General features: G+C 47.5%; 2 protein-coding genes across 10 annotated transcripts in view; both read left to right on the top strand.

Moving 5' to 3' along the window:
- Positions 1–10,659, top strand: part of GFPT2 (glutamine-fructose-6-phosphate transaminase 2) — a 40,985-nt gene extending 30,326 nt beyond the window's left edge. The window contains exons 11-19 of one of the 2 annotated variants that reach the window (XM_081035773.1): positions 37–132; positions 213–310; positions 600–720; positions 2,733–2,890; positions 3,011–3,125; positions 4,303–4,430; positions 6,270–6,437; positions 8,262–8,423; positions 9,804–10,659. In XM_081035773.1, coding sequence (XP_080891899.1) covers positions 37–132; positions 213–310; positions 600–720; positions 2,733–2,890; positions 3,011–3,125; positions 4,303–4,430; positions 6,270–6,437; positions 8,262–8,423; positions 9,804–9,848 — 1,091 coding nt within the window. In that variant the 3' untranslated portion in view covers positions 9,849–10,659. The remainder of the gene's footprint in view (positions 1–36; positions 133–212; positions 311–599; positions 721–2,732; positions 2,891–3,010; positions 3,126–4,302; positions 4,431–6,269; positions 6,438–8,261; positions 8,424–9,803) is intronic. The other variant, XM_081035774.1, reaches the window with a different exon arrangement.
- Positions 10,660–18,880: 8,221 nt separating this feature from the next.
- MAPK9 (mitogen-activated protein kinase 9) overlaps positions 18,881–26,739 on the top strand; it is a 50,132-nt gene continuing 42,273 nt past the window's right edge. For 3 of the 8 annotated variants that reach the window (XM_081036073.1, XM_081036069.1, XM_081036075.1), the window contains exon 1: positions 18,881–19,089. The gene's annotated coding sequence lies outside the window, so the exon portion shown is untranslated. Of the gene's footprint in view, positions 19,090–19,739; positions 19,859–26,739 lie in introns of all 8 variants that reach the window. The other 5 variants (XM_081036072.1, XM_081036074.1, XM_081036071.1 and 2 more) reach the window with 2 other exon arrangements.

The raw sequence follows: 26,739 nt of genomic DNA, 5'->3' as shown, positions 1-26,739 counted from the left end.
ATGAAAACTGACCTGACTCGTTGTTTACTTGCGCAGGTAACTTCAGTGCATTTATGCAGAAAGAGATCTTCGAACAGCCAGAATCAGTGTTCAATACCATGAGAGGCCGGGTGAACTTTGAGACCAGCACAGGTAATCCCTGGGCCACGCCTCGGGCCCCTGCGAGCCTCTGTGTAGGGCATCCGCGCTGATGCCCTCCGTGTCCCCTACAGTGCTCCTGGGCGGCCTGAAGGCCCACTTGAAGGAGATTCGACGGTGTCGACGGCTCATCGTGATTGGCTGTGGAACCAGCTACCACGCCGCCTTGGCCGTAAGTGCAGTGCGCCAGGCCCTGGATGGTGCTGGGATGGTCGTGGCCACTTAGGACAGGGCGTGTCTTACACGCTGTCACACTCATGTGTGGGCCTTCCACATGTGGTGCCCCTGAGCCAGCTTGAGAGCTGGCCTCGAGCCCTTTCTCCTGCAGTGCAGCTCGTGCGTGCCTGAAGTTCCCCCACCACCCCGACATGGAGGCTCCATTTCACAAACTGTCCCTAGAAGCCCACCTGCCGGTGTCCCTGTAGGGTCATGACTTTAGTCCCCATTCTTGTTGGCTTCAGACGCGGCAAGTCTTGGAGGAACTGACCGAGCTCCCTGTGATGGTTGAACTTGCCAGTGACTTTCTGGACAGGAACACGCCCGTGTTCAGGGATGACGTTTGCTTCTTCATCAGCCAGTCGGGTAAGGGATACAGGTTTGCACGGCTTCACCTCAGGGCTCTCACTATCACACCATGCACCTCCACCCTCCTTCATGCAGTGAAGTTCTCTGGGCACTGACCATGGGCCACTTTCTCATGCATCTGGTCGTTTAGCCCTCAGCGCCATCAGTCACAGCGCCATCAGTCGCATATTATGAGGAGGGCCCTATAGCCAGGGCATCCCCTCCTCCTGGAGTCTCAAGTCCAGGGCTTAAAGGACCACTCACTACAGTGCCATAAATGTGCACCGGATTTAATTGAGAAACATCTTCCAAATTTCTACTGGTTCAAGGGCTGTGAGGGTGCTTGCAGTGCCCCCACTGCCCAGCAGGGGACGTGTGGAGAGACAACAGCTCAGGGTAGGGTTCAGGACTCCTCCAGCTCAGCAAACCCTGCTGGGTACCATCCTAACACCAGGTTTGGCCATTTGCTCCAGTCGGGCTGGGCAGAGGGTTGAGAAGGTGACCCTCGGCCATATGCTTGGAGTCCCTATGAGCTCTAGGAAGATTTGTAAAACATTCTAATTATGGAAAATTCCAAACCTTTATAAAAGTAGAGATTCCTATAAAGAATCGCCTAGCCTCAGCTACGATCAACTCAGCAGACCTTGTGTCATCCCCACCCCTCCACTGGACTATTTTGAAATCAATCCCACACATCATGCATTTCTGTCCATAGATATTTCAGAATGTATCGCGTACGATAAAAGAAAAAAACAAGCACAGTGTCGTAATCGCAATTAAAACATTCACAGCAACGCCCTGATATCTATTAGGACTTTGAATGTTGCTTCTGTTTGGAATTTTTAATACAATTCCAATTTTAAGGACAAGCTAAGAAACACTAATACAGACACATCCACCATCTGGCTGAGCTCCTCGTTCCCAGGTGCTCCCATGTGACTTTAGTTGCTAGTGTAGCCTTTGGCCTATGATCCCTTCAGAGCCTAAAAATGTTTCATGAATTGGTGGGAGCCACTAACCAGAGAACAGAGGTGGAATTAGGGTGAAAACAACACAGCAGCAGTTCCTGAGTGTCTACACAGAAGGGGTTTAAAGTTTCAGTTTGTTCAGCCCTTTCCATTAAGTTAAAAAATACTGTACCAAAAACTTGGGAGGAGGACTGATGCAGATAGAGCTGTCCTGCTCCCCACCTCCCAGGCCCGAGCCCCACTGGTGCTGAGGAAGGGCTGTGTGACACCTTGGTGCTACGTGCTAGACTCTAGTCTGAAGAGAAAAAGGAGAGGAATTGGACCCTGCAGTAGCACCAGCCTGCACTGCGGGAGAACTGGGACAGCCACAGTCAAGAGCAGTGGACATCGAATGAGTTTGATTTTATGGTCTTGAACCTATTTAATTTAGTTTGAGTTCCTTAGGACTTACAAACATAGGGAGTTTGTGCTGGCTTATGCGTGAACCTATTTAAGTAGCTTTAGTATAAAAAAAATAATTTTTGTCCGTACTGGGAGGCTATAAAGAAGTGTTTCTCTTTAAAACAAGATTTATTTGAGAAATGCCATTTGGGGGCATTTTTGCTTTTTTAAATGTTAAATCTCGCCACATTCTGAATAAAAGAGCCTAGAGCTGTAGAAAGGGCACTGGGGGCCAAGCCCACCCAGGTGGTGCTGACTCCATCACCTGCAGCACATGACCTTGAGCGTGTGAGCCATTGATTTCCTCGTCTTTGAGCCCCTCATTCTCCAAGGGGAAATGGGGATGACAGCCCCCCATGGGATTACCACGAGAGTCAGGGAAACAGTGAATGAGAGAGTGCTTGCCACATAAATAGTAGTGAAATCTCGAATCTAAGGATCCACCAGCAAAATCGTTGAGCATGCATTTTCAGTCTTTCTGAGTGCAAGTTGCCTGTATCTGGGCACCGATTTGGGTGTCAGAGAGGGGAGTAAATGAATGTGTGGGGGGTGCTGGGCGTTTGGGCTGGCAGAGCCATGCACCTGTGTACATGCAACTGAAAGGAAGGGCCTCTGTGGCAGGCGAGACCGCAGACACCCTCCTGGCGCTACGCTACTGTAAGGACCGCCGGGCCCTGACTGTGGGTGTCACCAACACTGTGGGCAGCTCCATCTCCCGAGAGACCGACTGCGGCGTCCACATCAATGCAGGCCCGGAGATCGGAGTGGCCAGCACCAAGGTAGAAGGACCCACGTGCACCTCTGTGGGAGAGTGAGGGTGGATGGGAGGCCGAGAGGGGGCCCAGTGATCTGCCCCTCCCACATGGGTGCCCTCTGCCAGCGCCATTGTCTGTCCACAGGCTTACACCAGTCAGTTTATCTCCCTCGTGATGTTTGGCCTGATGATGTCCGAAGACCGTATTTCTCTACAGGACAGACGGCGAGAGATCATCCAGGGCCTGCAGTCATTACCTGGTATGTCCCAAAACAAAACTTTCCTTACTTCCAAATCCAGTAGATTGTTCTGGGCTGCTGTCTTCCTGACTCTGACTGCCAATAATGCTATTAATTACACCCTCTTCCTCAAAACGTCCTCCTCACCACTACATGCCTGCAGGTGTTCCCACTGGGCCAAGATTGAAGTCTGCACTCCTCCCAGGCCCAGCAGCCCTGCGCACTGGGCCCCTGCCACCTCCAACCTCATCACACTCCCTCCCCTTCCCAGAAGGCTTCACTGACCTTTGATCCTCAGCAATTCAAGCTCTTTCAACCACAGGGCTTTTGCACTGACTTTTTCCTGTACTGAAACCCTCTTCCTCCAGCTCTTCAAACAGCTGATGGCTTCTCAGCACAGGTGTCAGCTCAAATGTCACCCCCTGGGACCACCCTTGTTTAATCACAGATTTCTGTAGGGTTGGATGTTCTTCCTGTACTTCAGCTAAAAGATCAAACAACAAATTGAATGAGGAAGCAGATATGAGAATCTGTCTTTATTTAAAAGTCAGACATTAAAAAGATTTGCAAAAAACAATGCAACTCTTTGATTTTTTAAAAAATATAATGGTTTTCTTGTTATTTTTATATAAATGAATAAATAAATGTCTTTAATTTTTCCAGTTTCTAATCTGATAAATATCGATAGCTATATCAATCAATATCAATCAAAAATAAGGGCTTTTAGGGATTCACAATAATTTTTAAAGAGTTTGCAGGAGTCCTGAGACCAAAAAGTTTGAGAACCATTGATCCAATTTACACTGGCTTTGTCTTGAGGCATGGCATGGGGCCTGGACAAAGGGCATTGGTTTGGAATGTCAGCTCTGTAACTGGCCAGCTGGGAATTTAGCCTCTCTGAGCCTCTTTTGCCTTACCTGTAAAATGGAGCTAGGAATAACGCTTCCCTACTTATCTTACATGCTCAGGAAAGTATGAACACAAATATGAATCACTCTCCCAGCAAAATCCTGCCCTGCCCGTAACCCAAGTTATTTTCCATAATTTAAGTGTAAAACTGTTTGAAATGAATGCTAGGACACCAAGTGTACTAAGTGATGTGAGTTCCTAAACCTTGTCTTTTACACCAGGATTCTTTGTGAATCTTGGTTTAAAACTGGTGTGACTGGCTCTCCCTTCTCCCGTGTGTGTGACTTAGAGCTGATCAAGGAAGTGCTGTCACTGGACGAGAAGATCCACGATCTGGCCCTGGAGCTCTACATGCAGCGGTCACTCCTGGTCATGGGGCGGGGCTATAACTACGCCACGTGCCTGGAAGGAGCCTTGGTGAGCCCCTCTGCCCAATCCCAACCCCACCCCAAGAAACCAGCAAGAAGAAGGGCAGGGCATTGGGTTAGGGTAGGGGAGCGCTTGAGGACCCATTGTCCGCCAGGTGAGGCTACATTGCACAGAAGCACATGACCAGGTGTTGTAGCCCTGGGGACATGGACATAGCGGCTCCCAACCTTTGTTCTCCCAGGTAAAGGGGCAGGGCACCCTTGGGTGAGCCCGGGAGGTGTCAGCCTGTGCCAGGCTCCATCTGGATTAGCCCATTTGTACCTCATGGGCGTCTTCTGAGACCCTGGCAGTTATTATCCACACTTTACCCAGGAGGAAACTGAACCTCCAAAAAATTCATCTTGCTCAAGATCACATAGCAAAAGTGATCGGCCTGAAATTCGGACTCAGGTTCATGTGGACTTTACTTTTTCCCACTACTGTAAGCAGCCTGCGTGGGAGGATTTGAGTAGAGCAGAAGTGTGGGGTAGTTGCTCTGTTACTTGTAAGAGGAGCTGGAGATCCTGTGGGAATGAGCGTCCCAGACCCTGCCTTTTTCTAAATCCATGACTGGCTGTTTTGCCCCCTGTGGCAATAAAGACCCCTGCTGGCTGGTGTAAGAGAGCTGATGGAGCACGGTCGGGTGCCAGGCCACGGGCCTTCCGAGAGGGTGGGCCTGCTGTCCGGGGCCTGGGTCTAGTGCTTGCCCTTTACTCTCTCTTCATTTGCTCTTCACGTTCACCCGAAGCGAACAGGAGACTGTCCCTGGTGAGGCAACACTTGCTACCCATACAAGGGTGTCACCTATGACCCAGTTCAGCTCCCCTCCTCTCCCTGTGGGAGCAAGTGGCCCCTCTTTCCACCCCACTGCCTCGCGCAGTTGAAACACAATGCTGTTTGTAGTCGGTCCACAAGAAACATTAAAATATTACATATAGCGGGGAGTGGGGTAGGGTGTACAAGCCATGACGTGCCTGACCACAGTGAGCTCCAACTTCCACATCCTTCTGTGAAGGCTGTGACCCCTGCCCAAGGCAGTGAGGAGTGGGCACCCAGCTCCTAAACCCCCGGCCCCCGCCTCTGCCACCTGGGGGGCTCAGCTGCAGCGCCTGAGTGCACTGGTGAAAGATATGTATTCAACTGCCTCTCCGAGTTAGTCTTTGGGGAAAGAAAGAAGCTTTCACGCTGCTGATGGCCCAAGTCAATGGCCCCTCTATGGTCACTTGGGGGCCAGCACTCCAGATGGCTCGGGCATCCAGGGTGGGGCTGCGCTCCTAACAGTGTTTCCCAGACCCAAATAAATAGTTCAAGGGGAGAAACGTATTCTTCGTAACTCCCACCAGTCCAATGATGGGGGTTTAGTGGTAACAGAATAGAATGAAATGTCCCTGAACATAGGGGAAATTCCAAGGAACAGCCCACCGTGTGTGATTTTGCTTGATAGGTAAGTCAAGGCAGTCCTAAGTTATTAATGGTCTAGAATTGGGGATATGATTAATCAGATAATTGAATGGAAGCATATCTAGACAGAATACAGTGCCGTCATTACAAACTCCAATGGTGGGGAGGCCGTGGGGCCTGGCAACAGCTTGATTGACACGGACTTGTCCATCCAAGTAGGGTGGCTGTGCCCAGGGGCTGGTGTGGGGATGCAGGCTGCATGCTGGTCTCCCCTGGACCTGGCCTTGCCAGCTGCCCTCAGTGTGCTGCTGCCTCCATCTGCCTTGTGGCCCTCAGCTCCCGCCTTCCAGAATCACCTCTCCCCCAGCTCCTGTTTCTCCCCTCTGGCTGATCTGCTGCAGCCTCCTGTCTGCCCAGCATGACACTGAGCCCCCTTATGTTTCCTAGAAAATTAAAGAGATAACCTACATGCACTCAGAAGGCATCCTGGCTGGGGAACTGAAGCACGGGCCCCTGGCGCTGATCGACAAGCAGATGCCCATCATCATGGTCATCATGAAGGACCCTTGCTTTGCCAAATGCCAGAATGCCCTGCAGCAGATCACGGCCCGCCAGGTAGGGACGTTCAGCTGAGCTGAGGCCACCTCTCTCCTTCTCTTTTCCACACATGCCCACCTCACCCGCTGTCTGCCAGCACCAGTTATGCGTAGGTCCTGCCAGTGAGCGGGTGTGACAGCACACTCCTCGGCCCCCTCATGAGTGGGGCACACACTCAGAAGGGGACTGGCCAGCTTTCAGCCATGCCCACAACAGCTCCTCCGTGAGGCCCAGTGACCCACAGTATCCAGGGCTGTGCTGGATCCCAGGCAAGGAGGCTAGAGGAGGTACTACTAGTGGGGAGCCCTGGGGACAGTCCTGATGCCACCCACCGGGAGTTAGGTCAGGTTTCACAGGTGAAGGGCACTACCCACCACAAGACTGCCTTCACTGCGGACACCAGCTGCAAGTTCGGGGTTCCCAGGCCACCCACACTCTGGAGTTCCCACTAATCCCTTAGGTACACTAATTCCCTAGAATGACTCATAAAACTCAGGAAAGCACTATATGACTATTATAGTTTTATTATAGAAGATACTAATCAGGGCCAGCCGAAAGAAGAGACTCAGGTCAGGGCAAGGGTCCCCAAACAGGAAGCTTCTGTGTCCTTGGGATCCTCCCTGCACCCCAGTGCATCAACAGCCAGGGAGCCCACCTGAGTTTCTGGGGGCCAGAGTTTTTACTGAGGTTTCATTATGGAAGCACGATGGATTGAGTCATTGGCCATGTGATAGAACTCAATTTCTAGCCCCTTTCTGTCCCTGAAGGTCAGGAGGTCAGGGTGACATCACGTGGCTCAAAGCCCTAACCCTCTAACCACATGGTGGGTCTTTCAGGCATGGTCAGCCCCCATCCTGAGACTATCCTGAGCCCACCATGAGTGACCTCATTAACATAAACTCAGGTGTGGTCCAAGGGACCACCACAAAAACGAAGATACTTCTCGTACTCGGAAAGCCCAAGAGTTTAGAGGCCCCCTCCCAGGAACCAGAGACAAAGATTGGCCCAATTCTGTATTATACTATGGCTGCCCTAAAGTGGGAGGGGGGAGCCCCCACAGATCCATGCGGGGTGCCCACGAAGTTACAGGTGAAATCCAACAATGAGCTGGAGCCAGCTGCTGCCACACCTGGCTCAGCATGGTGGTCACAGAGAAGTCAGAGGACACAGTCACTACACTTCTTTGCTTAAAACCTTCCAGTCGTTTGTCGTTTCGGACAAACGACAATGACACAAGCCTGCATTACCAGCTCCTTCCTCCTGTTTCCCACTCAGGCCAGCTCCTTCCTGCCTCTGCACCTTAGCTGTTCCCTCTGCCCCACATGTTCTTCCCGTGCACCTTCAGAGAGTTGGCCTCTTGTCATCCAGGTCTCAGCCCAAATGTCTCTGTTTTGAAGAGTCCATCCCAGACCTCACCAATGTCCCCCAACCATATTACCCTATTTTATTGCCTTTGTGGCATTTTCCTGAAATTAGTCATTCCTTACTGGTTTTCTAGTTTACATTTTTGTTTTCCACCACTCAACTCTGAGCCCCATTAGAGCAAGGAGCGGGTGCACCCTGCCCTTGGAAGTCGCATGGAAGGAACCCACTCAGAAATGGACTGAATGGCTGTAGCAGGAGGACCGTCACTCTGCCAGTGACGGGAAAGAAACTCGCGCAAATCATCAAACACTTTGTCCTTTACGTGGGTCATGAACAACACCTTACCCATAATTACAGGAAAAGCAAAAGATCACTGTCACCGTGGCAACAATGCTGACCTCAGAAACTCAGATGTGTGTGAGGGATTGCTTCTCTCGGAGACGATGTGCATTTCGTGATCACATTTCTCTGTTTCAGGGTCGCCCGATTATACTGTGCTCCAGGGATGACACCGAGAGTTCCAAGTTTGCGTATAAAATGATCGAGCTGCCCCGCACTGTGGACTGCCTCCAGGGCATCCTCAGTGTGATTCCCCTGCAGCTCCTTTCCTTCCACCTGGCTGTTCTCCGAGGATATGATGTACGTCTGGAAACCGCCCCGAACCCAGCAAAGGGCAGAACGTAACCCCAGAGCTCCTTTTTTAAAAATAATTATTTGGCGTAATTATTCATAGGAGAAATATTTTCATTTGAAAAAATTCTCTTTTTAAAGTAACTCATAACCCCTGAAAACAAGTTGGGAACTGTGAGGTGTATAAAAACCATATCATTAAACCACAAGCTCATCATCCCGAGGCTGTGCTAATTAAGCAGATTTAATATCTTATTCCAGTCTTTTCCTTGTGCATGTGAATTTTTTAACATTTTTCAAGGTTACGTCAAGGATGAAAAATTCTATCTCCCATTTTGATGTATTGCAAATATTTTCTCACATCTTGAACTTGTAAGCAACATTTAATCACTCCATAATATTCCACCACAATCTTATAACATGCATTTTAACAATTACTTAGCCAGTCTTCTATTATTTAAACTGTTTCTAATTTTTGGAACATCTGCAGTGAACATCTTTGTACATTCATCTTTGTCCCATATTTAAGATTTGTCCTCAGCCTAACAAATGATTCAACATTTGGAGACTCCTAACATATGTCGTCAACTTATGTTCCAGAAAAGAACCAAGTACCGTGTTTCCCCAAAAATAAGACCTAACCAGAAAATAAGCCCTAGCATTATTTTTCAGGATGACATCCCCTGAACATAAGCCCTAATGCATCTTTTGGAGCAAAAATTAATATAAGACCCGGTCTTATTTACGGAGAAACATGGTAATCTTACCAGCAGTGTGTAAGAACATACAATTCATTGTGCAAAGAAATTGAAGTTTATTATAATTTTATCTTGAGAAACTTTTAAAAGTACATGACAACACACACACAAAAATACAAGAAACACCTGATAGCATACATGTCATCCAGAAGTGACATATACTAACGTTTTGTCATGTTTGTTTCTTGTTTTTCAAAACATTATTTTAAACAAAATTAGACATTGCAGATGAAAGTCAAAGCCCACTTTATCAGCCATCCAGAGTCACATTTCTTTCCAAACCCCTGCCCTACACTAACAAGTCTCGTGGGTTTAGCGCATATCCATCCTTTCAAGAAAATTGAATATTTAACAGTACAAATTGAGCTAGCTGTCTTTAATAGCATGAATTGTATCCTTTTAATAGTGTGACTGCATGACACGTATCAAGTGCACAATAAATATTTATTGAATGAACTAAACATTGTACAGTTAACTGAAATTTCTGGAGTAAAGAACCACTTCCAAGATACAGTCTCAAGGGAGCTTGTGGTTGGAGGTGACCAGGAACACCATCTCTGATACTAGCTTTACAATATAGCATGTTGCCGAGATCTGTGGGGTCCTGAACATTTACTTTCTATCATTTTAGGTTGACTTTCCCAGAAATCTGGCCAAGTCTGTAACCGTGGAATGAGAACAAGAACATGAGGAGACGGTCACCACGTTTAACCTGGTTCAAGATCTGTCCCAGTGACACCATTCTCATCTCCTAGATCCCAGTAGGGCTTGACAGCTTCCACGTGCCTTATACCCAAGTGCTTTGCTTCCAGCAGATCCTGTTTCTGTGTCCTGAAGTCACCAGAGGAGAAGGGACTCATTGTTTACACACAGGGATCAGAGCGGACTTTTCCACTACCGTGCAATAGAGATAACAGCTCTCTTCCGAGTAACTGTGAACCTTTTTTAACCAACATTAGTTAGTTTTAAAAGACAAAATATTTATAATGACAATTGTATAGCTTTTAAGTTATTTTTCTAATATGTGGCTTTCTGTAGCCAGGGTCATGCCCAGGATGTTCCCCCGACACCCCACCCACCCCGTGGCCCCAGTTTCCTGGCAGGGGGCATTCATCTCAGATTTGAGCCCAAGGCATTGCCTCTGACTCCTTTCTCTTTCCCCTTCCTCTCTCTGTGCTCCTGAATCCCAACCCCATCTTCCTGTGCCTGCTATAATAGGTCCTATTGAAATCTCATCTTTCTTTACCAGTTTCCTCTCATCTAAATCCCTCCAACTCTCCAACTTCTGTTTCATCTGATCATGGTTCTTTTTGAGCCCAGGCAGCATTGTGATCGCTGCCCCGGCCCGTAGTAAAACAGCCTGAAACATCCCCTGCAGGAGAGTAGCTTCCCATGGACTCCCTGGTCCTCTATTTAAAAGCGTGCACAATCAAAGTACTATGCAATTTTAAGACAATAAAGACAATATAATTTTTTTTGTCTTCTTCATTTGGATTTTTGTTAATCTCATTCTTTTTGTGTACTTGAATTTTGCGGGCTCCTCAAAACAGGATTTGGCAGAATCTGGTGGGGGCAGCCCTATGTGCTGGTACTCACTGGCATTGTCCCCATACCCATGATTCGTGTGCTTCCAGTACCCAAATGGGGACTATTTTACAGAATGGAACAGAATGCAGGAGATTTGGGACTCAGCTGAGAGTCCACTGAACAGCCGTTGGAGGGGGATGGGTCGCGTGATGCTGCTTGAGATGGTTGCCCAGAGCCTAAAGGCAGCAGACAGTCAAATTTGGGGTGAGACGGTCAAATTTGTACTTTTTCCCCAATGACCCTATGCTACTTACTGACTCTATTAATACAATCAGGCAGGAAACTAGAAAGACAGTTCTGAAGGCTTGTGGCTCGGAATTTAGACTCCCTGTGCGATGCTGTCCCAGATGGCTTGCATGCGTGAGCTCTTCCTGACAGCTAATAGGTGTGCGCTCTAGTATCTCACCTGACCTTTGTTCTGGATTTCCTCTGGGCCTCACAGCAGCAACTCTGCCATTCCCTCTATGCTGTTCCCTGGATCACGGAGTGAAACCTGGGAACTACATTTCCAGGTTAAATATCACCATCGAGAGGCAGTCCTAGAGATTTGGAAGATAGTTTAGAAATCATATTATTCATTGAGAAATCATATCATTTGTTTTTCCTCGGCAGAGGTAGGCAGAAGCATGACTTCAGCAGATTGGAGATCCAAGTATGGTGGTGCTCCCCCAAACTCACCTTCCACTCAGTGCTCCAGACACCTGGGCCACAAGCAGAGGTTTCCTGAGGCTCCTCCAAAACCCCAGCTCTGGCCAGCTGGCAGGAGCCTAGGGGCTGTGGTGGCACTCTCTCACCTCCATTATCCTGCCCTTCCCACAAATCGATCAGGGTATAAGTCCTGCCAGAAATGCTTGCCCTGGTTTCTGTCTTTCTGACCAAACCGTGGCCAATACTACTTCTGAGATTAGGAAACTCCTTACAAACTAGTCAGAATATTTTTATCTGAACAAGAATCAGAAAAATGAACTTCATCCTTATGCCCGAGAAGTGACGACCACCCTGACTTTGTGTTAACAGCTGTGATTTATAGCTCCAACACCCTCATGTAACCTACCCCCACTATAAACCACCTGGTCTTGAAGACGGAGCGCAAGCGCCCAGCAGCCAGGCAAGGACAGGGCAGCACTGCCCTGCTGGGCAGAGGCCCCAGGAGGAGGTGAGCGGGACAGTCTCTGCTCGGGGCTCTGACTTCCGCTTCTCTGGGAGGTGACGAGGCCCCTTTTGGGAAGTCATGAGTGAGGTCTGGAGCAAGTCCTGGGAAACAGGGTTCCCCACAGTTGGGCACCTGGCAGGACTGTGGGTGGACCAGGTATGGGACTGCAGAGGGAGTGGGCTGCCCTGCACCCCCTGCTCCTAAGCCCACCGTGGACCCTTTCGCTCTCAGGGAAAATTGAGAGCTTCCGTGAGTGACATGCGTGTCCTCGGGAGAATCCGGGCCAAGTTCTCCTGGGTGTTCTGTCCTCGGGTTAAGAAGATGGCCCGATAGAAGTGGGGGTCTTGGTGGTGACAGTCTGTCTCTGGGGTGACACTGTTGCAGTAGGGCTCAGTTGCCTCCAGTCTGGCGCCGGGCTGTCATCCTGGGATAACCTTTCACCTTCCTCCAAGGGACCCCTTGTCATCTCACGATGGGTGTCCTGCTTCCTGTCTCTCATGTCTTCCTTCTCCTGAGTTTCCGTGTTTGTTTTAGTGGAGCACATCCTTCTAGAGTAAAGGTAGTTGCGAGGTAAGTTTTTTGAGAGCTTGCATGTCTAGAAACCATTTTATTCCTCATAGCTGATTGAAGGCTTAGCTAAATACAGAATTCTAGGTCATAAAGAATTGTTTACTTCAGAATTGTAAAAGTAATGCTCCATTATCTTGTTTGCAATGTTGAAGTTGAGGGTTCCAAGGTCACTCTGAAGAGCCTTTCAGGTGACCTTTTTATTTTCTTTTTTGTTCCCTGTGTTCTGAAATATCAGTGTGGTGCCTTGGTCTCTTCATTTAGTGTTGATTTCAGTCTGGTAAGTCAGGCCCTTTATACCTGGGAAATTTTCGTGAATTACTTTTTTGCGGATTTCCTTTTGTTTCTCTGGCCTGTTATTCAGAGGTTGAAGCTGCTGGATGGCCTTTAATTTCTTACCTTTTCTGTTGCGCATGTTACTGTCTTTTTACTCTACCAAATGGGAGGTTTCTTCAATTTTCTCTCCCAATCTGCCTACTACTAAGATATTTTCATTTGTGCAAACACAATTTAATTTCCAAGAGCTCTTTTTTGTGCTCTAAATATATAAATATATATTTTTATAATACATGTAATATTTTTAATTAACTAAAGCCCAGACTTCAGTCATATTTGCTTAGTTTCTATCGAATGCCCCTTCCTATACCAGGGCACCGATTACACGTCACCTTGGACTCCTCTTGGCTGTGACAGTTTCTCAGACTTTACTTGTTTTTGTTTTTGATGACCTTGACAGTTTCCAGTACTATCGGGTATTTTGTAGAATGTCCCACACTTGGATTTGTTTGATGCTTTTCTGGTGGTTAGACTGGGGTTATGTGTTTTTGGGAAGAAGAACCCAGAAGTAAAGTGCCCTTCTCATCACTTCATATCAAGGTACATACAATGGACACGTCTTATCACTGCTAGACGTGTCTACCACCTGTCGGAGGTAGTATTTGTCGGGTATTCTATTTTCTCCCCCTTTCCATACTGAATTCTTTGGAAGTAAGTCACTATGCCCATCCCTCACTTAAAAGGAGAGACGTGTTCTTCACTTCCTTGAGAGGAGAGTATCTACATTAATTATTTGGAATTCAGTACAGATTTATTTGCTCTCACCCATTTATTTTTTACTTATTAAGTCATTTAATTCTATTATTATGAATTCATGGGTATTTATTTTATACTTTGAGTCATAACCCAATACTATGTCATTTATTTTGTTGCTCAGATTGTTCCAGCTCTTTCAGTTGGCTCTTGTGTCCCTTAAGACATGCCCTCGCATTGTGTGTGCGTGTGTCCTTCGTAAACACCTCCTTATTTTCCTGCACTACAAGATGCTCCAGGCTCTTCTTGTACGTCCCCCGCCCCAGTCCTGGAATCAGCCTTGTTTCCTTTATTGGAGACAAGAGCTGGGCTCTAGGTGCGCTTTTGCTACTGGGATGTCATTGCTTCTAGGCCATCTTCTGTGGACATAATCTGTGTGCTGAATTCTTTTTTAATGGCTGGTTCTCGTTTCAAGGATGTGGTGTTTCTTTATTCTCTCTGAAGCTTGCAATGATATCTTTTCTTTTGGAATTTCCTTCTCCATATAGTCTGTTTCTTTCCAGATACAGTTTTCTGTTTGATTGTCTTAGTTTTCTTTGCCATGTGACCTTGGGCAGTCTGCTCAGATTCAAGGTGAGAACAAAGTTCTGAGCACATGGTGTAAAGGCCCTGTTGGTGCTAAAATTCACTGCCGGGCAATCTGGGAGATTTTTGGGTGTGTGTGTCAGGGAGGACAGAGGGGATGGGGGCAGGCCTTTCCTTTAACTTTAGGCCTCGTCAGACTTCCAGAGAAGAGCAGGAGTCCAGGGGCTGGTGATCTGGGAGTTGCCTGGAGGAGGAGGGCTGAGGACCACTGAGGTCAGCATTTACAGAGCCACCCAACAGCCCTCTTTTCATACAGCTCCTAGGCCTTCGGCTGTGCCCCAGGCTCAGATGCCCTTTCTTATTACCAGAGAATAAACTCCCAGATTTCTGCTTTTCCCAAATGTTTCTGCCCTTTGTCCTACTGTGTCCTCACCTGAGTCTGACTGCCTGGCCTAGGAGTAGAAGCCCTGCCCAGAGGGGCCATCAGAGTACTCCTCCAGAGTTTTCAAATTCCATTTGGGACAGAGGGCCTGCCCCCATTGGGTGGTGGAAGAACAGAAGGTGACACGGGGAGAAGGAAGCCGACACAGAGAAGAAAGGGATGTGACGGACAGTTTGCCCATCACTTCCAAGGCCCCAGACTGGCTCTACAGCCTATAGTCCTGAGGCCAGCTCTACCTCTGCCTCCGCCACCCCCACCCCAACGCCCATGCAACAATGCAGGAATTTCTCAGTAATTGTCCCCATCAGCTTAAGTGTGGCATGGCCTTCTAAAACACACAACTGAAAAAGTCATGACTTGCACCCCCTGCACATCTGTGGTCCTGTAAGGGGTGGGGCGAGGGGCTGGAGGATGCCATCATGAGAATACTCACCCCACTGTGTGCATGGTTTGCTGGTCTGTGCCCCACACTTGGCACTTCTCCCCTGGAGTCCTTGCAGCATTCCCATCGGGCTGGGACCACCACCTATGCCCACTCCCCACGGAGCTGAGGCTCAGAGAAGAGAATGCCGTGCTCAGAAAAGCACAACTAAGTCAAGAGCCCTGTTGGAACCCAGGCCAGTCAAAGGCAGATGATGAGATCAGAGCCATGGACACCTGTCAGCACTGTGGCCCCCAGCCCAGCACTGCAACCCCCGGCACCCCCCACCCAGGAAGTGGCAGCAGAGCTCTTCCTTCCTCCTGTGTTCTCCCTGGTGAAGAGGCCATGTGTGGGAAGGGGAGGTGGGCAATGTCTGCCCGCTGTGCCAAGTCAAGGGCAGGGAAGGGAGGGGCAGTGAGGTCTCAGGAGGAGGGAAGAGGCAGTGGCCTTCATCCCAGAGGGCACCCAGCCAGGGCCACAGAGCTGAAGGCGACAGGAAGGGGGGAGGGGGAGAGGAGTGGGCAGATGGGATGTAGGCTCAAAAGGCCTTCCTCTAGGCAGGATGAGCAGGCCAAACCCAGAGGTCCTCACTCGGAAAACCAAGCCAGGAACTGTGGTGTCCTCCCTGAGCCCTACACATCCCACCCTCACCCTCACCCTCACATCCCACCTGTAACACTTGACAATTCCACCTCTTAAACATTTTCTTTACATCAAGTTTATTTAATTTACATACATTAAGTCACCATTTTGTAGGTGTACAGTTCTGAGTTTTGACAAATAATAGTCATGTGACCACCACCATAATTAAAATATAGACATACCCATCATCCCAGAAAACTCCCTTGGCCCCTGATAGTCATTCCCCTCCCCCCACTTTACCTCTGACAACCCCTGATTTGATTTTGCTTTTTCCAGAATGTCATATAAATGGACTCATAGACAATTCACTTATGTTTGGCTGCTTTCACTTAGCATGTTGTTTTTGTTACTTATCCATATTGTGCTCTTGTTAGCAGGCCAGTCCTTCCTGTGGCCAGGTTTCGAGAAGCCACTGATGGCTGTACCACAGTTCAACCTCTCACTAGATTATGGACGTATGTGTTGTTTCCAGTTTTTGACTGTTTTGAATAAAGTTGCTATAAACATTCACGTACAGCTCTTAGCATGGACGTTTTTATTTTTTTCAGATACACACCTAGGAAAAGGGTAGCTAGGTCGTATAGTAGGTATATGTTTAATGTTATCAGAAACTGCCAAACTATTTTCCAAAGTGGGTATGCAATTTTGCTTTCCCAGCAGCAGTGTGAGAGTATTCAGTTGATAACTGTCTTTTTTTATTATAGCCATCCTAGTGGGTGTGTGGTGGTAGCTTTTTGTGATTTTAATTTGCATTCCCCTAAAGTCTTGAAATAGTTTTAAGATCAGTTCCTTCCTCTTGACACCTACTGCCATGGACCTCGGCTAGGCCTCATCTTCTCTTTCAAGGGCCTTTGTAAGAACTCCCTAATCGGTCTTGTGGCCATGAGCCCCTCATCCCTGAAATGTCATGTGCTCTAGTGATCTTTCCAAAATAAATATCTACTCACATTATTCACTTCCTTTCTTAACAGCCTTCAACAGCTGTTCTTTACCTCCTGATGCCCCAAGGGCCAGCAGGGAAGGGATGAGTGAAGTCGCAGCCGGGGTGGGTAATAGGGAGTGGAGGGGACTGTGGTAAACTAGGGGCCTCGCCTAAAAGGTAGTAGGTGCCACTCAGTTCCAGCTGATCACTGCCCTCTGGGAATGCAGGGCCCATGTTGCCAGAACTTCTAACTTTTTAAGCAAAACCAATAATTGAGATTTTTCAAGTGAAAGCTCCCAATTCTCAAATGTTGGCAACTAAGTCAACAACAAAAAAACAAACGAAAAAAAATACCTCTCTGGGCTAACCGAGGTATAATTGAGCTGAAGCCAGCTCAGGGGCCTCTAGTCAGCAGTGCCCTCGACCTCAAGGCCTTCATCACTCTCCAGCCCCCACACCCCTATCTCCAGCAAGACCAGGTGATGTGGTTCCCTGAACACAGCATGCAGGTCCTTACTTCTGAACCTTTGGGTCTGAATGCCCTTTCCACCTGAACCCCTGACCCAGCACATTCCTGTGGCCTTCCCAGCTTCAGCTGGGGTTTCCTCCTGTGCAGGAGGCCTTCCTCAACTGCCTCTCCCTCCTGGCAGCCTCCATCAGCCCTCAGTAAAGCTCACATGTCCTAAAATTCTCTTCATACTTGCGGCAGAATCTTATCGCTTCTTGGCCTCAAACAAAATTCTGTGCACTCTTTCAAGTATGGACCAACCCCCGTCACTGCTCAGTTCACTGTATTTCATAAACCAGAAAAAAACAGAACCCTTTCAGAAAAAGTGTTAAATACATACAGGTGTATATGTATGTACGATTGTTTTTGGTATTTACTTTGCATGGGGTGAGTGCTGTAAACCCAGGGCTGGAGTGTCTAGGACTGGGTGTCCCACCTAATCTGAGGGGAAGTACCCAGAGATGCTCCCAGGTAAAACCACAGCTGACAGCCAGACTTCATTAGTTTCCCATAAGCCTTGATTGTGAAAATTTTGCTTCCCTGTTTTCTGTTGTGCACCTGGGGCAGGTGGCAGGTGAGGCTGAGGGGTGGGAGGACCTTTGTGGACCCTCCTCAATACAGGTCACACTCAGGAGCTCCAATTTGAAGTTGATCAGGCCATAGCAATTTCAGAAAACTCCCTCTGGTGGCCAAGGTGGGGGGCCTAAGAGAGAGAGCATGGCTGGATGCCTGGCTCTACCCCATGTCTCCTCTGAGGCTCTGGTGCCCCCAGCCTGCTCTGGGTCACAGGCTTGCCGCCCTCCCCAAATTCTGCCACCACCTTCCATACCCTCCTGTCTCCTGACCTCCCCCTATGCAGGGTGCTCCTTCTTTCCCCATTTTGTCCACCACACTGGCCACCCTGTCGGCCCAGGCATCCTGTGACAGCTACTTTCCCACAGTCCTCTCACCCCATCCAAGGACCTCTGCGCCCCACCCCCACTCCCAATGTGTCTGGCCTCCTGGCCTCATTTCCATCGTTGCTTATCTAAACGACTGGGCAACACCCAGTCATCTGGCCTCTCCCATCATTTCAGAGGATGCCAGGCCGGCTGGAACTCGACCCAGGGGCTGCAAGGCTGCGGGAGGTGCCTCAAAATATCAATGTCAACCGACCACACGCCCTAGGGGGCCCTCAGCACTCACTTCCCCCCATTTACGACCCTGCCCTCCTCTGAAACAGGCTTGACCTCTGACCAAGTGCACCAGTCTGTTCTCTCCTTCCCTCTGCCAATGACCGGCAGGGAACACTCGTCTGCACATGGCCATCTCCTCGGCATCCCACCCCCTACCCCCGCTTCTGGCCGCACCCCCACAATCCGGTTCACAGCGAGTCCAAGGACCCACCTCGCCTCCCCACTCCCTCGCTGCCCCGCCTCCGCTTCCCGGGAGCCATCACACGCCCGGGTCCTGAGCGCCGAGGCCGCTGGCTCTCCCCCTCCAGGCCGTTCCGTCCCGCTCCAGGCCGCCTCGTCGCTGCTAGTTTGCACCTGCAGCCGCGAGGCCCGGCTCTCGGTCCCGCCGGTCCGCCACCTCCCGGCTCCGCATGCAGCCACCGCGTCCCGGACCCCGTGGGGGATAAGCACACTCAGTGGGAACGCCGGACCGTGTCTGCAATTCTACACCCCGCGCGCACAGCGGGAACCCGCACCGACCCCTGGTCTCCGCCCGCCGGGCTCCACCCGACGCCCCGCAGCAACCCGCCCCTCGGCAGCGGCCCGCCCCCCGGTGCCATTGGCTGCGCCCGCCCGCCTCTCGGCGCGATGATTGGTCAGCGTGCGGGTCGCTCAGGCGGGGCTCCGGCGGCGGCGGCGGCGGCGGCAGCGGCGGCGGCGGCGGCGGTGGCGAAGGGAGCCGGACCGGAAGGGTCGAATCGCCCCGGCGCCCCTCACACCCACTGCGGCGGCGGCGGCGGCGGCGGGGTGGAGCGGGCGGGGTGGCCGGCTGAGCCCGGGGCAAGAGCCGCCAGCGCCGGCAGTCTGCCCGCTCGCTCCCTCCCCCGGCGCGGCGGCGGGAGGCGAGGTGAGCCCGGCGGCGGGCTAGGCCTGGCCGGGGCTGCTCTGGCCGCGCCCCGCCGGGAAGGGCGGCGGGAGGGTTGGCGGGGGGCGTGGGCGGTGTGGTCGGGGTCTGCGGCCGCTGGAGGCCCGTCTGCTGCCCCTGTCCCTCGGGCTATCGCAGTCTCCCCCGCCCGCCGGCTGTCAGCAGCCCGGGGCTGCGGGCTCTTGCTGGTATGGCTCCCAGCGGCCCCCGGTGGGGTCTGTGGGCGCCACCTCTCCCGAAAGTGCGGCACGCAGCTGCACACCCGTGCCGGGATGCTCAGGAGCCGGGTCTGGTTCCCGCGACCTTGGCCATGGCACTGACGCTCGCTGTTCTCGGTTATCCCCTCGGGAAAGTGGGCAAGTGCCTGCCCTTTGGGACAGGGTTGTCGTCAGGCTCTGTGAATGTGTGGGAAAGCGCCTGGGCTGGAGCTCAGTGCACAGACGTGGAAAACTGGGCGGGGCACTGCCCCTTGCCGGTGTCAGTGTGGCAGGAACCCCTCACCCGCCTCCCAGAGTCCCCCATCTCCGCCCTCCTGTGCCTCGTCATTGCTCACTCGGTACCCAGCAAGAGCAGAGCGGGTCCTGCCCCCCTCCCCCTCGAACCCCGACCAGAACACTGCTTTCCTATCGCAGCCATCCTCTCACCTGCCCTGAACATGCAGCCCCATTACCTTAGGACCTTTGCACTTGGTGTTTCCAGTGCTTGCAGTTGTCTCCAGGATCTGCACAGCTGGCTCCTGCTTCTTCCTCTGGTAAGATGTCTCATTGAACAGGAGGCCTTCCTTGCCCACCCTCTTTCATCCCTTAGTCATTTTATCTATCATTTTGTTAAGTAGCTCTGTGCGAACAGGTAGTTGTCTGATTTACCCACGGCTTTATCCGCAGTGCTTAGAAAGCACACAGTAAATACTCAGTAGTATCAGTTCAGTGGATGAATGAATGACCCTGCCTGCCACTTGCCTCTGCTTTATCTGTTCACTTAGTGACTTCTGACTAACTTGTGAAACATGGAAGCAGATAGAAGCTTGTTCTCATTTTGTGAAACATTTTAATGTTCTTGACCCCTTTATTTGGTAACACTCAGAACACGCTATGATATAAAAATCATACATTTTTATAATGTTTTAGCTCTAATCTCCTTCCAGACATTCAGGAGACATTTACTGAATTCTACATTATTTAGGTCAGGCTTTCTGCTCGGCCTTGGGGACACAAAGGCAATAGCGACAAGGTCCCTTCCTCTAGAGAGCCTGAGAATGCAGCCACGAAGGCAGACACGCAGACAGTGCCAGGGCGGTGTGATGCCCACTGTAGTGGAGGGATTGTGCCACGGAAATGTAGGGAATGAGACGGGTGGTGCTGGCGTTGGGCCTTGAAGGGTGATGAGAAATTTGCCAGGCAAGGAGAGGCAAAGAAATGGAGAAGGGCAGGGAGAAGGAGGGAGCTTAGCCAGTGTGGGGTCGAGAATCAGCCCGTTGGGCAAGGTGTAAGACAGTGGGTGCCTGGGGGGGGGGGGATGGAACGGGACTCGAGAACCAGACCTCACCCAGTAATTTTTAAAAAGAAGCCTGAACTCTAAATTTGTAACTCTCCAGTTTTTTAACTGTTGGCAGTAGCTAATTTAACTTTTTTTTTTTAAATGCTGTGAGCCAAGCAAAACACAAATTTCATTAAGCTTGTTTGCAGGATTGTCAACTTCTAGGGCAAGTTACATAGGCAGGAAGAGCTGTAATGAGCTAGAAAGATAGCCTGAGGCCAAGGGAGCTAGTTTGTCCAGGTACTCATTTCATTGTCACTGGAGCCCTGCAAGTGGCAACTATGAAACCCATTTCTACAGAGGAAATGGGGACTCACAGAATCTCAGTAGTCTGCTTCACTGCAGGTCACTGGGAGGTGAAATTGGAACCCAGGTCTCCCCCAGATCATCATTCTTTTCTGGGTCCCTCAGCTGTGAGTATTCTTTGGCTTTTAAGTTGTTCTGGAAGAACAACATCCAATCTAGGTGTTTTCCTTCATTTAACTCTTTATTTGTTCCTTCATAAGGATCCTTCCTGGTTAACAATAATCCCATTTTGGCATAGTCTTCTATGGAGAACTTTGATTTTCCTGAGGATTTAATTTTCAGGATACTAGGACTTTAAATAATTTGTTGGTAGATTACAGTTTGTACTTGGCTTTTTGTGATTGTGTGAACTAATTTCAACACCGGCCTTTCTTTAAGCAATTTATTATGAGGACCTTCAAACATATATACCAAAACACACACACATACAAAAAAAAAACCAGAATTGTGTCAAAAATTATCATCTCCTGGTCAATCTTATTTCATCCCTAACCTCATCTACTTACACCCTCATCCTCCATATTATTTTCAAGCAAATTCTATATAGGTCATTTAATCTGTGAATTTTTCAGTATATGTCTGTAAAAGATAGAGACTCTTTTAAACTTGGAAAAGCAAAAATTAATATAAACAACCAGTCAATATTCAAATTTCCCATTGTCCCATACATTTTAGAGTTTCTGTAATAGTTTGTTTATTGGAATCAGGATCCAAAATAAGGTCCATACATTGTGATTGGTTGATAGGTCTTTTAAGTGTCTTTTAATCTGTAGATTCCCCCTCTTTTTCTGTTTCTGTTTTCCTTGTAGTTTATTTGTTGAAGCAATTGGGTTGTACTGTAGCATTTCTGTTGTTGGGTTTTACTGATTACATCTATGCGATGGCATTTAATGTGTTTCTCTGTGTTTCCTGAAAATTCATAGTTGGGTCTAGACAAGGCTTGGTCAGACTCAAGGTGCCTTCCTAGGAGGGTGCACTCTCCCATGGCAGGTGACCCTGCGGGGGGCGCTCTCGCTGGGGTGTTAGCCGCAGTTGACACTCAGTCCTAGACCCGTTAGGACGGTGTATTATTTGAGAGGCAAGTTTGTATATCTTCTGCTCAATTAAGAACTCATTTTTGAAAAAAGAACTCTGGATCTTCTCTGATTTTATATTGGCCTTTGAATTGCCATTTCACATGTTTTCAATATGCCTCAAATCCTTTTGGAAAACGTTGGTGATAAATTAATAGGTACAAAAATAATGAACACAATTATAATACATATAATGAATATAATGAATTCCTTACAACTAAGGAAATTTACCAATCATTTGAAAGTGAAATCCAGCAAATTTGATTTTATTTAATTCATTTGTTTTTTTTTTGTTTCTTGTTTGATCCTATAAAATACTCCCCCCACTTCCAGGCTGATTTGACTTTAGTATCTTTCTTAAGCAAAGACTACATACTCTGAAACATTTCAGGAAGAGTAAAACTAGATTCTAAGGATATATGGATTACAAATAAGACAGTTCTTATTTTTTTCTTTAAAATGAGGCATTAATATTAACTTCCCTTATGTTAGTCTCTTGCCTGTTCTGAAATTGTCTTTGAAATAACTTCCTTAAAAAAGTATATGTATATACATACATATTTCTATAGAACTTTAAGTGATTTAATTTGTTAGACTATTTAAATATTGTATATCTAGCTGCTACCAGCTGATTTTAGCATATTTAGGCATGAGGATACAGCCCAGGTAGTAAATCCACCGGCTCTGATTCTGGAATCAAAATCTGTTTCACCAACTCCTAACTGTACTCTCAGAAACAGCTACTGTTACATGTTATGAAGAAGATGTCTTCAAAATGCTCCCAAAGCATTATTCGCAATTCTGTGCATTGCCTCTGTCTGTTGTGTCTTTCCCGGAGGTGTTCACCTAGTTTTACTCATATCATCAGCTTTTGCACTTAACAGATTTTAGTTCACATTTTCAGAATTCAAACAATTGAGTAGTAAGTAGAATGAGTGTAGTAATATCTGTCCTGATGTCAGCTGACATTGAGACATTGACCTTTGCAGGCAATGTGCCAGCTGTCCTCTGAGATTGATTCTGTGCTTATCCCCATTTTACAGATGAGTGTAATTATTTGCCCAAGGTCACCCAGGTAAGTGGCAGACCCACTGCTCTCCCGCTCCAAAGTCCTAATCTTTTCTTTTTACATAGATATCTTCTATTGCATTATGTATCACAATTAAAAATTTGAATAGAGAAGATATAAATCCTAATCTAGACAGTTGTTGTAAGAAATATACACTCTAAATCTTAAGTCTGTATAGTATAATTTAGAAAAGAGTAGTGTATTTTTTTTCTTTTTATCTTTTGACCCCCTTCACCTATTTCGCCTACCCCATAACCCCCACCTTTGGCAACCACCAATCTGTTCTATGGATCTGTAAACTTGTTTTTTTTCTATTTGTTAATTTGTTATTATATTTTACATATAAGTGTATTTTACATACAGTATTTGTCTTTCTGTGTCTGACTTATTCACTTAGCATAATGCCCTCTAGGTCCATCCATGTTGTTGCAAATAGCAAGATTTTATTCTTTTTAATGGCTGAGGAATATTCCATTGTGTATATATACCACAATTTCTTTATCCATTCTATCGATGGACACTTAGGTTGCCTCCATATCTTGGTTATTGTAAATAATGCAGTGAACATGGGGGTGCAGATATCTTCTTAAATTAGTATTTTCATTTTCTTCAGATAGATACCCAGAAGTGGAACTGCTGGGTCCTATGGTAGTTCTGCTTTTAATTTTTTGAGGAATCTCCACACTGTTTTCCATAGTAGCTGCATCCTTTGTATTCCCACCAACAGTGCACAAGGGTTCCCTTTTCTCCATTTCCTCGCCAACACTTGTTATTTCTTGTCTTTTTGATAATCACCATTCTTACAGGTGTGAGGTTTTGATTTGCATTTCTCTGATAATTAATGATGTTGAGCATCTTTTCTTGTACCTGTTGGCCATCTGGATGTCCTCTTTGGAAAAATGTCTGTTCAGATCTTCTGCCCATTTTTAATTGGGTTGTTCGGTTTTTTGCTGTTGAATTGTATGAGTTCTTTATATATTTTGGATATTAGCCACTTATCAGATACATGATTTGCAAGTATCTCCCATTTAGTAAGAGTTGCCTTTTCATTTTGCTGATGGTTTCCTTTGCCCTAAGAAGCTTTTTAGTTTGATGTAGTCCCACTTGTTTATTTTTGCTTTGTTGCTTTTGCTTTTGGTGTCAAATTCAAAAATCATTGTGAAGACCTATGGCAAGGAGCTTACTGCTTATGTTTTCTTCCAGCAGTCGTATGGCTCAAGTCTTTAATCCATTTTGAGTTAATTTTTGTGTATGCTATGAGACAGTGGTTGAGTTTCATTCTTTTGCAGAGGACTGCCCAGTTTGCCCAATACCATTTGTTAAAGAGACTTCCCCACTGTATATTCCTGGCTCCTTTGTTGCAAATTAATTGACCATACATGTTTGAGTTTATTTCTGGGTTCTCTATTCTGTTTCATTGATCTGTATTTCTGTTTGTATACCAATATCATACGGTCTTAATTACTATAGGTTAGTAACATAGTCTGATATCAGAGAACATGATGTTTCCATCTTCGTTCTTCTTTCTCAAGGCTACTTTGACTATTCGGGGTCTTTTGTGGTTCCTTACAAATTTTAGGATTATTTGTTCTATTTCTGTGAAAAATGCCATTGGAATTCTTATAGGGATCTCATTGAATCTGTGGTTTGCTTTGGGTGGTATGGATATTACTTAACAATATTGATTCTTCCAATTCATGAGCACGGAATAGCTTTTCATTTATTTGTGTCTTCAGTTTTCTTTCACTGATGTAATGTATTGTAGTTTTCAGTATACTAGAGATATTTCACCTCCTTGGTTACATTTGTTCCTAGGTATTTTATTCTTTTTTGATGCAATTGCAAATGGGATTGTTTTCTTAATTTCTTAATTTCTCTTTTTGATAGTTCATGATTAGTGTATATGAACACAAGATTTTTTATATTGATTTTGTATCCTGCAACTGCACTGAATTTATTACTTGTAACGGTTTTTTGCATAGAGTCTGCCCTCTGACTCCAGAGTCCTGATTTTAACCGCGCATCACACCGCCCTATTGTCATGCAGGCTGTCATGCAGGTCGCAGCTCTCCCTCCCCACATGAGAACGCAGGATATGGCGAGGCCAAAAAGGAACACCCACCAAGCCATGAATAGGGGAGTCATACCACTATATTCTCTCTGGCGGCTGGGTTAGACACACAGGAAGCAACCATCCACCAGTACCCCAACAAGGGGTCTTCCTGCACCCCTAGTCTCGCCGGTGGCCTGGTGAGACACACATAGGCAGTAGTATCCACACGATCTGCAATCCGCCATCCACTTCTCTGCCTGCCAACCAACCAACCAACCAACCCACGCAGTCACGGCAGTTATATCAGTCGCTGATTGGCTAACTGGTTACAGCGGACGGCCATCTACTACCCGAGCCGGCACCCTTCCACATGAGGCCCGAGAGCCTGGAAACTGCCACATTTGCCACATTTATTCTCCTGCTTAGGTTTGCCTTTAACAGACGTCTACTGAGCATCCACTATGTAATTAGCAGGCGATTGAGAAATGAATCAGACACATTTTCTGCCCTTCAGGAGCTCACAGAGTAGAAGTAGAGATATATTTGCAACGCAATATAAAATGAAGACAGGTGGTGCTGGCTTAAAACAAAGCATGCCCGGCGTGGTTTGAAGAGAAAAGCTGGAGAGGAAAGCTTGTAGGAGTAGCAGGTGCTTGCACTAGATTTTGAAGGAGGGTGAAGGTTGGCCAGGAGAACAAAGGGGACAGGAAGTCATTTCAGGCAGATTGGGCAGCTCAGGCAGAGGCCTGACTGTGTGCAGTAGCAGTGCATTCGCTGGTCCCAGGTGGTTCCATATTGCTTGTTGGTGGGCCAGAGGGCCTGCGGGCTCTTCTGCTGTGCTAAGGATCCAAATTTTCCTCTCATGGCAGTCGGTCATTATTGAAAGAATTTAAACAGGAGAGCAGTATGATCACTACATATTTTAAACAAATCTCTCTCTTTTAATTTCTTATTTTGAAATATAGAGTTTGTGGTGCAGCCGCTATGGAAGGCAGTGTGGAGGTTCCTCAAAAAATTACAAATAGAGTTACCATATGACCCAGTAATCCCTCTCCTGGGTATCTACCCAAAGAATTTGAAATCATTTATCCATAAAGACACATGTGCTCCAATGTTCATTGCAGCTTTGTTTACAGGGGCCAAGACATGGAAACAACCAAAATGCCCTTCGATAGATGAATGGATAAAGAAGTTGTGGTACATATACACAATGGAATACTATTCGGCGTTAAGGAAAGATGATATAGGAGCATTTGTGACAACATGGATGGATCTTGAGAGTATAATGCTAAGTGAAATAAGTCAGACAGAAAAAGCAGAGAACCATATGATTTCACTGATATGTGGTATATAAACCAAAAACAACAAAAGAACAAGACAAACAAGTGAGAAACAAAAACTCATAGACACAGACAATAGTTGAGTGGTTACCAGAGGGTAAGGGGGTGGGGGGTGGGTGATGAGGGTAAAGGGGATCAAATATATGGTGATGGAAGGAGAACTGACTCTGGGTGGTGAACACACAATGGGATTTATAGATGATGTAATACAGAATTGTACACCTGAAATTATGTAATTTCATTAACAATTGTCAC

Source organism: Rhinolophus hipposideros (assembly GCF_964194185.1).
Source record: "Rhinolophus hipposideros genome assembly, chromosome: 23".
NCBI classification, from domain to species: Eukaryota; Metazoa; Chordata; class Mammalia; order Chiroptera; family Rhinolophidae; genus Rhinolophus; species Rhinolophus hipposideros.
Note: the sequence above shows the minus strand (reverse complement) of the source record. Positions and strands in the feature narration are given on the sequence as shown.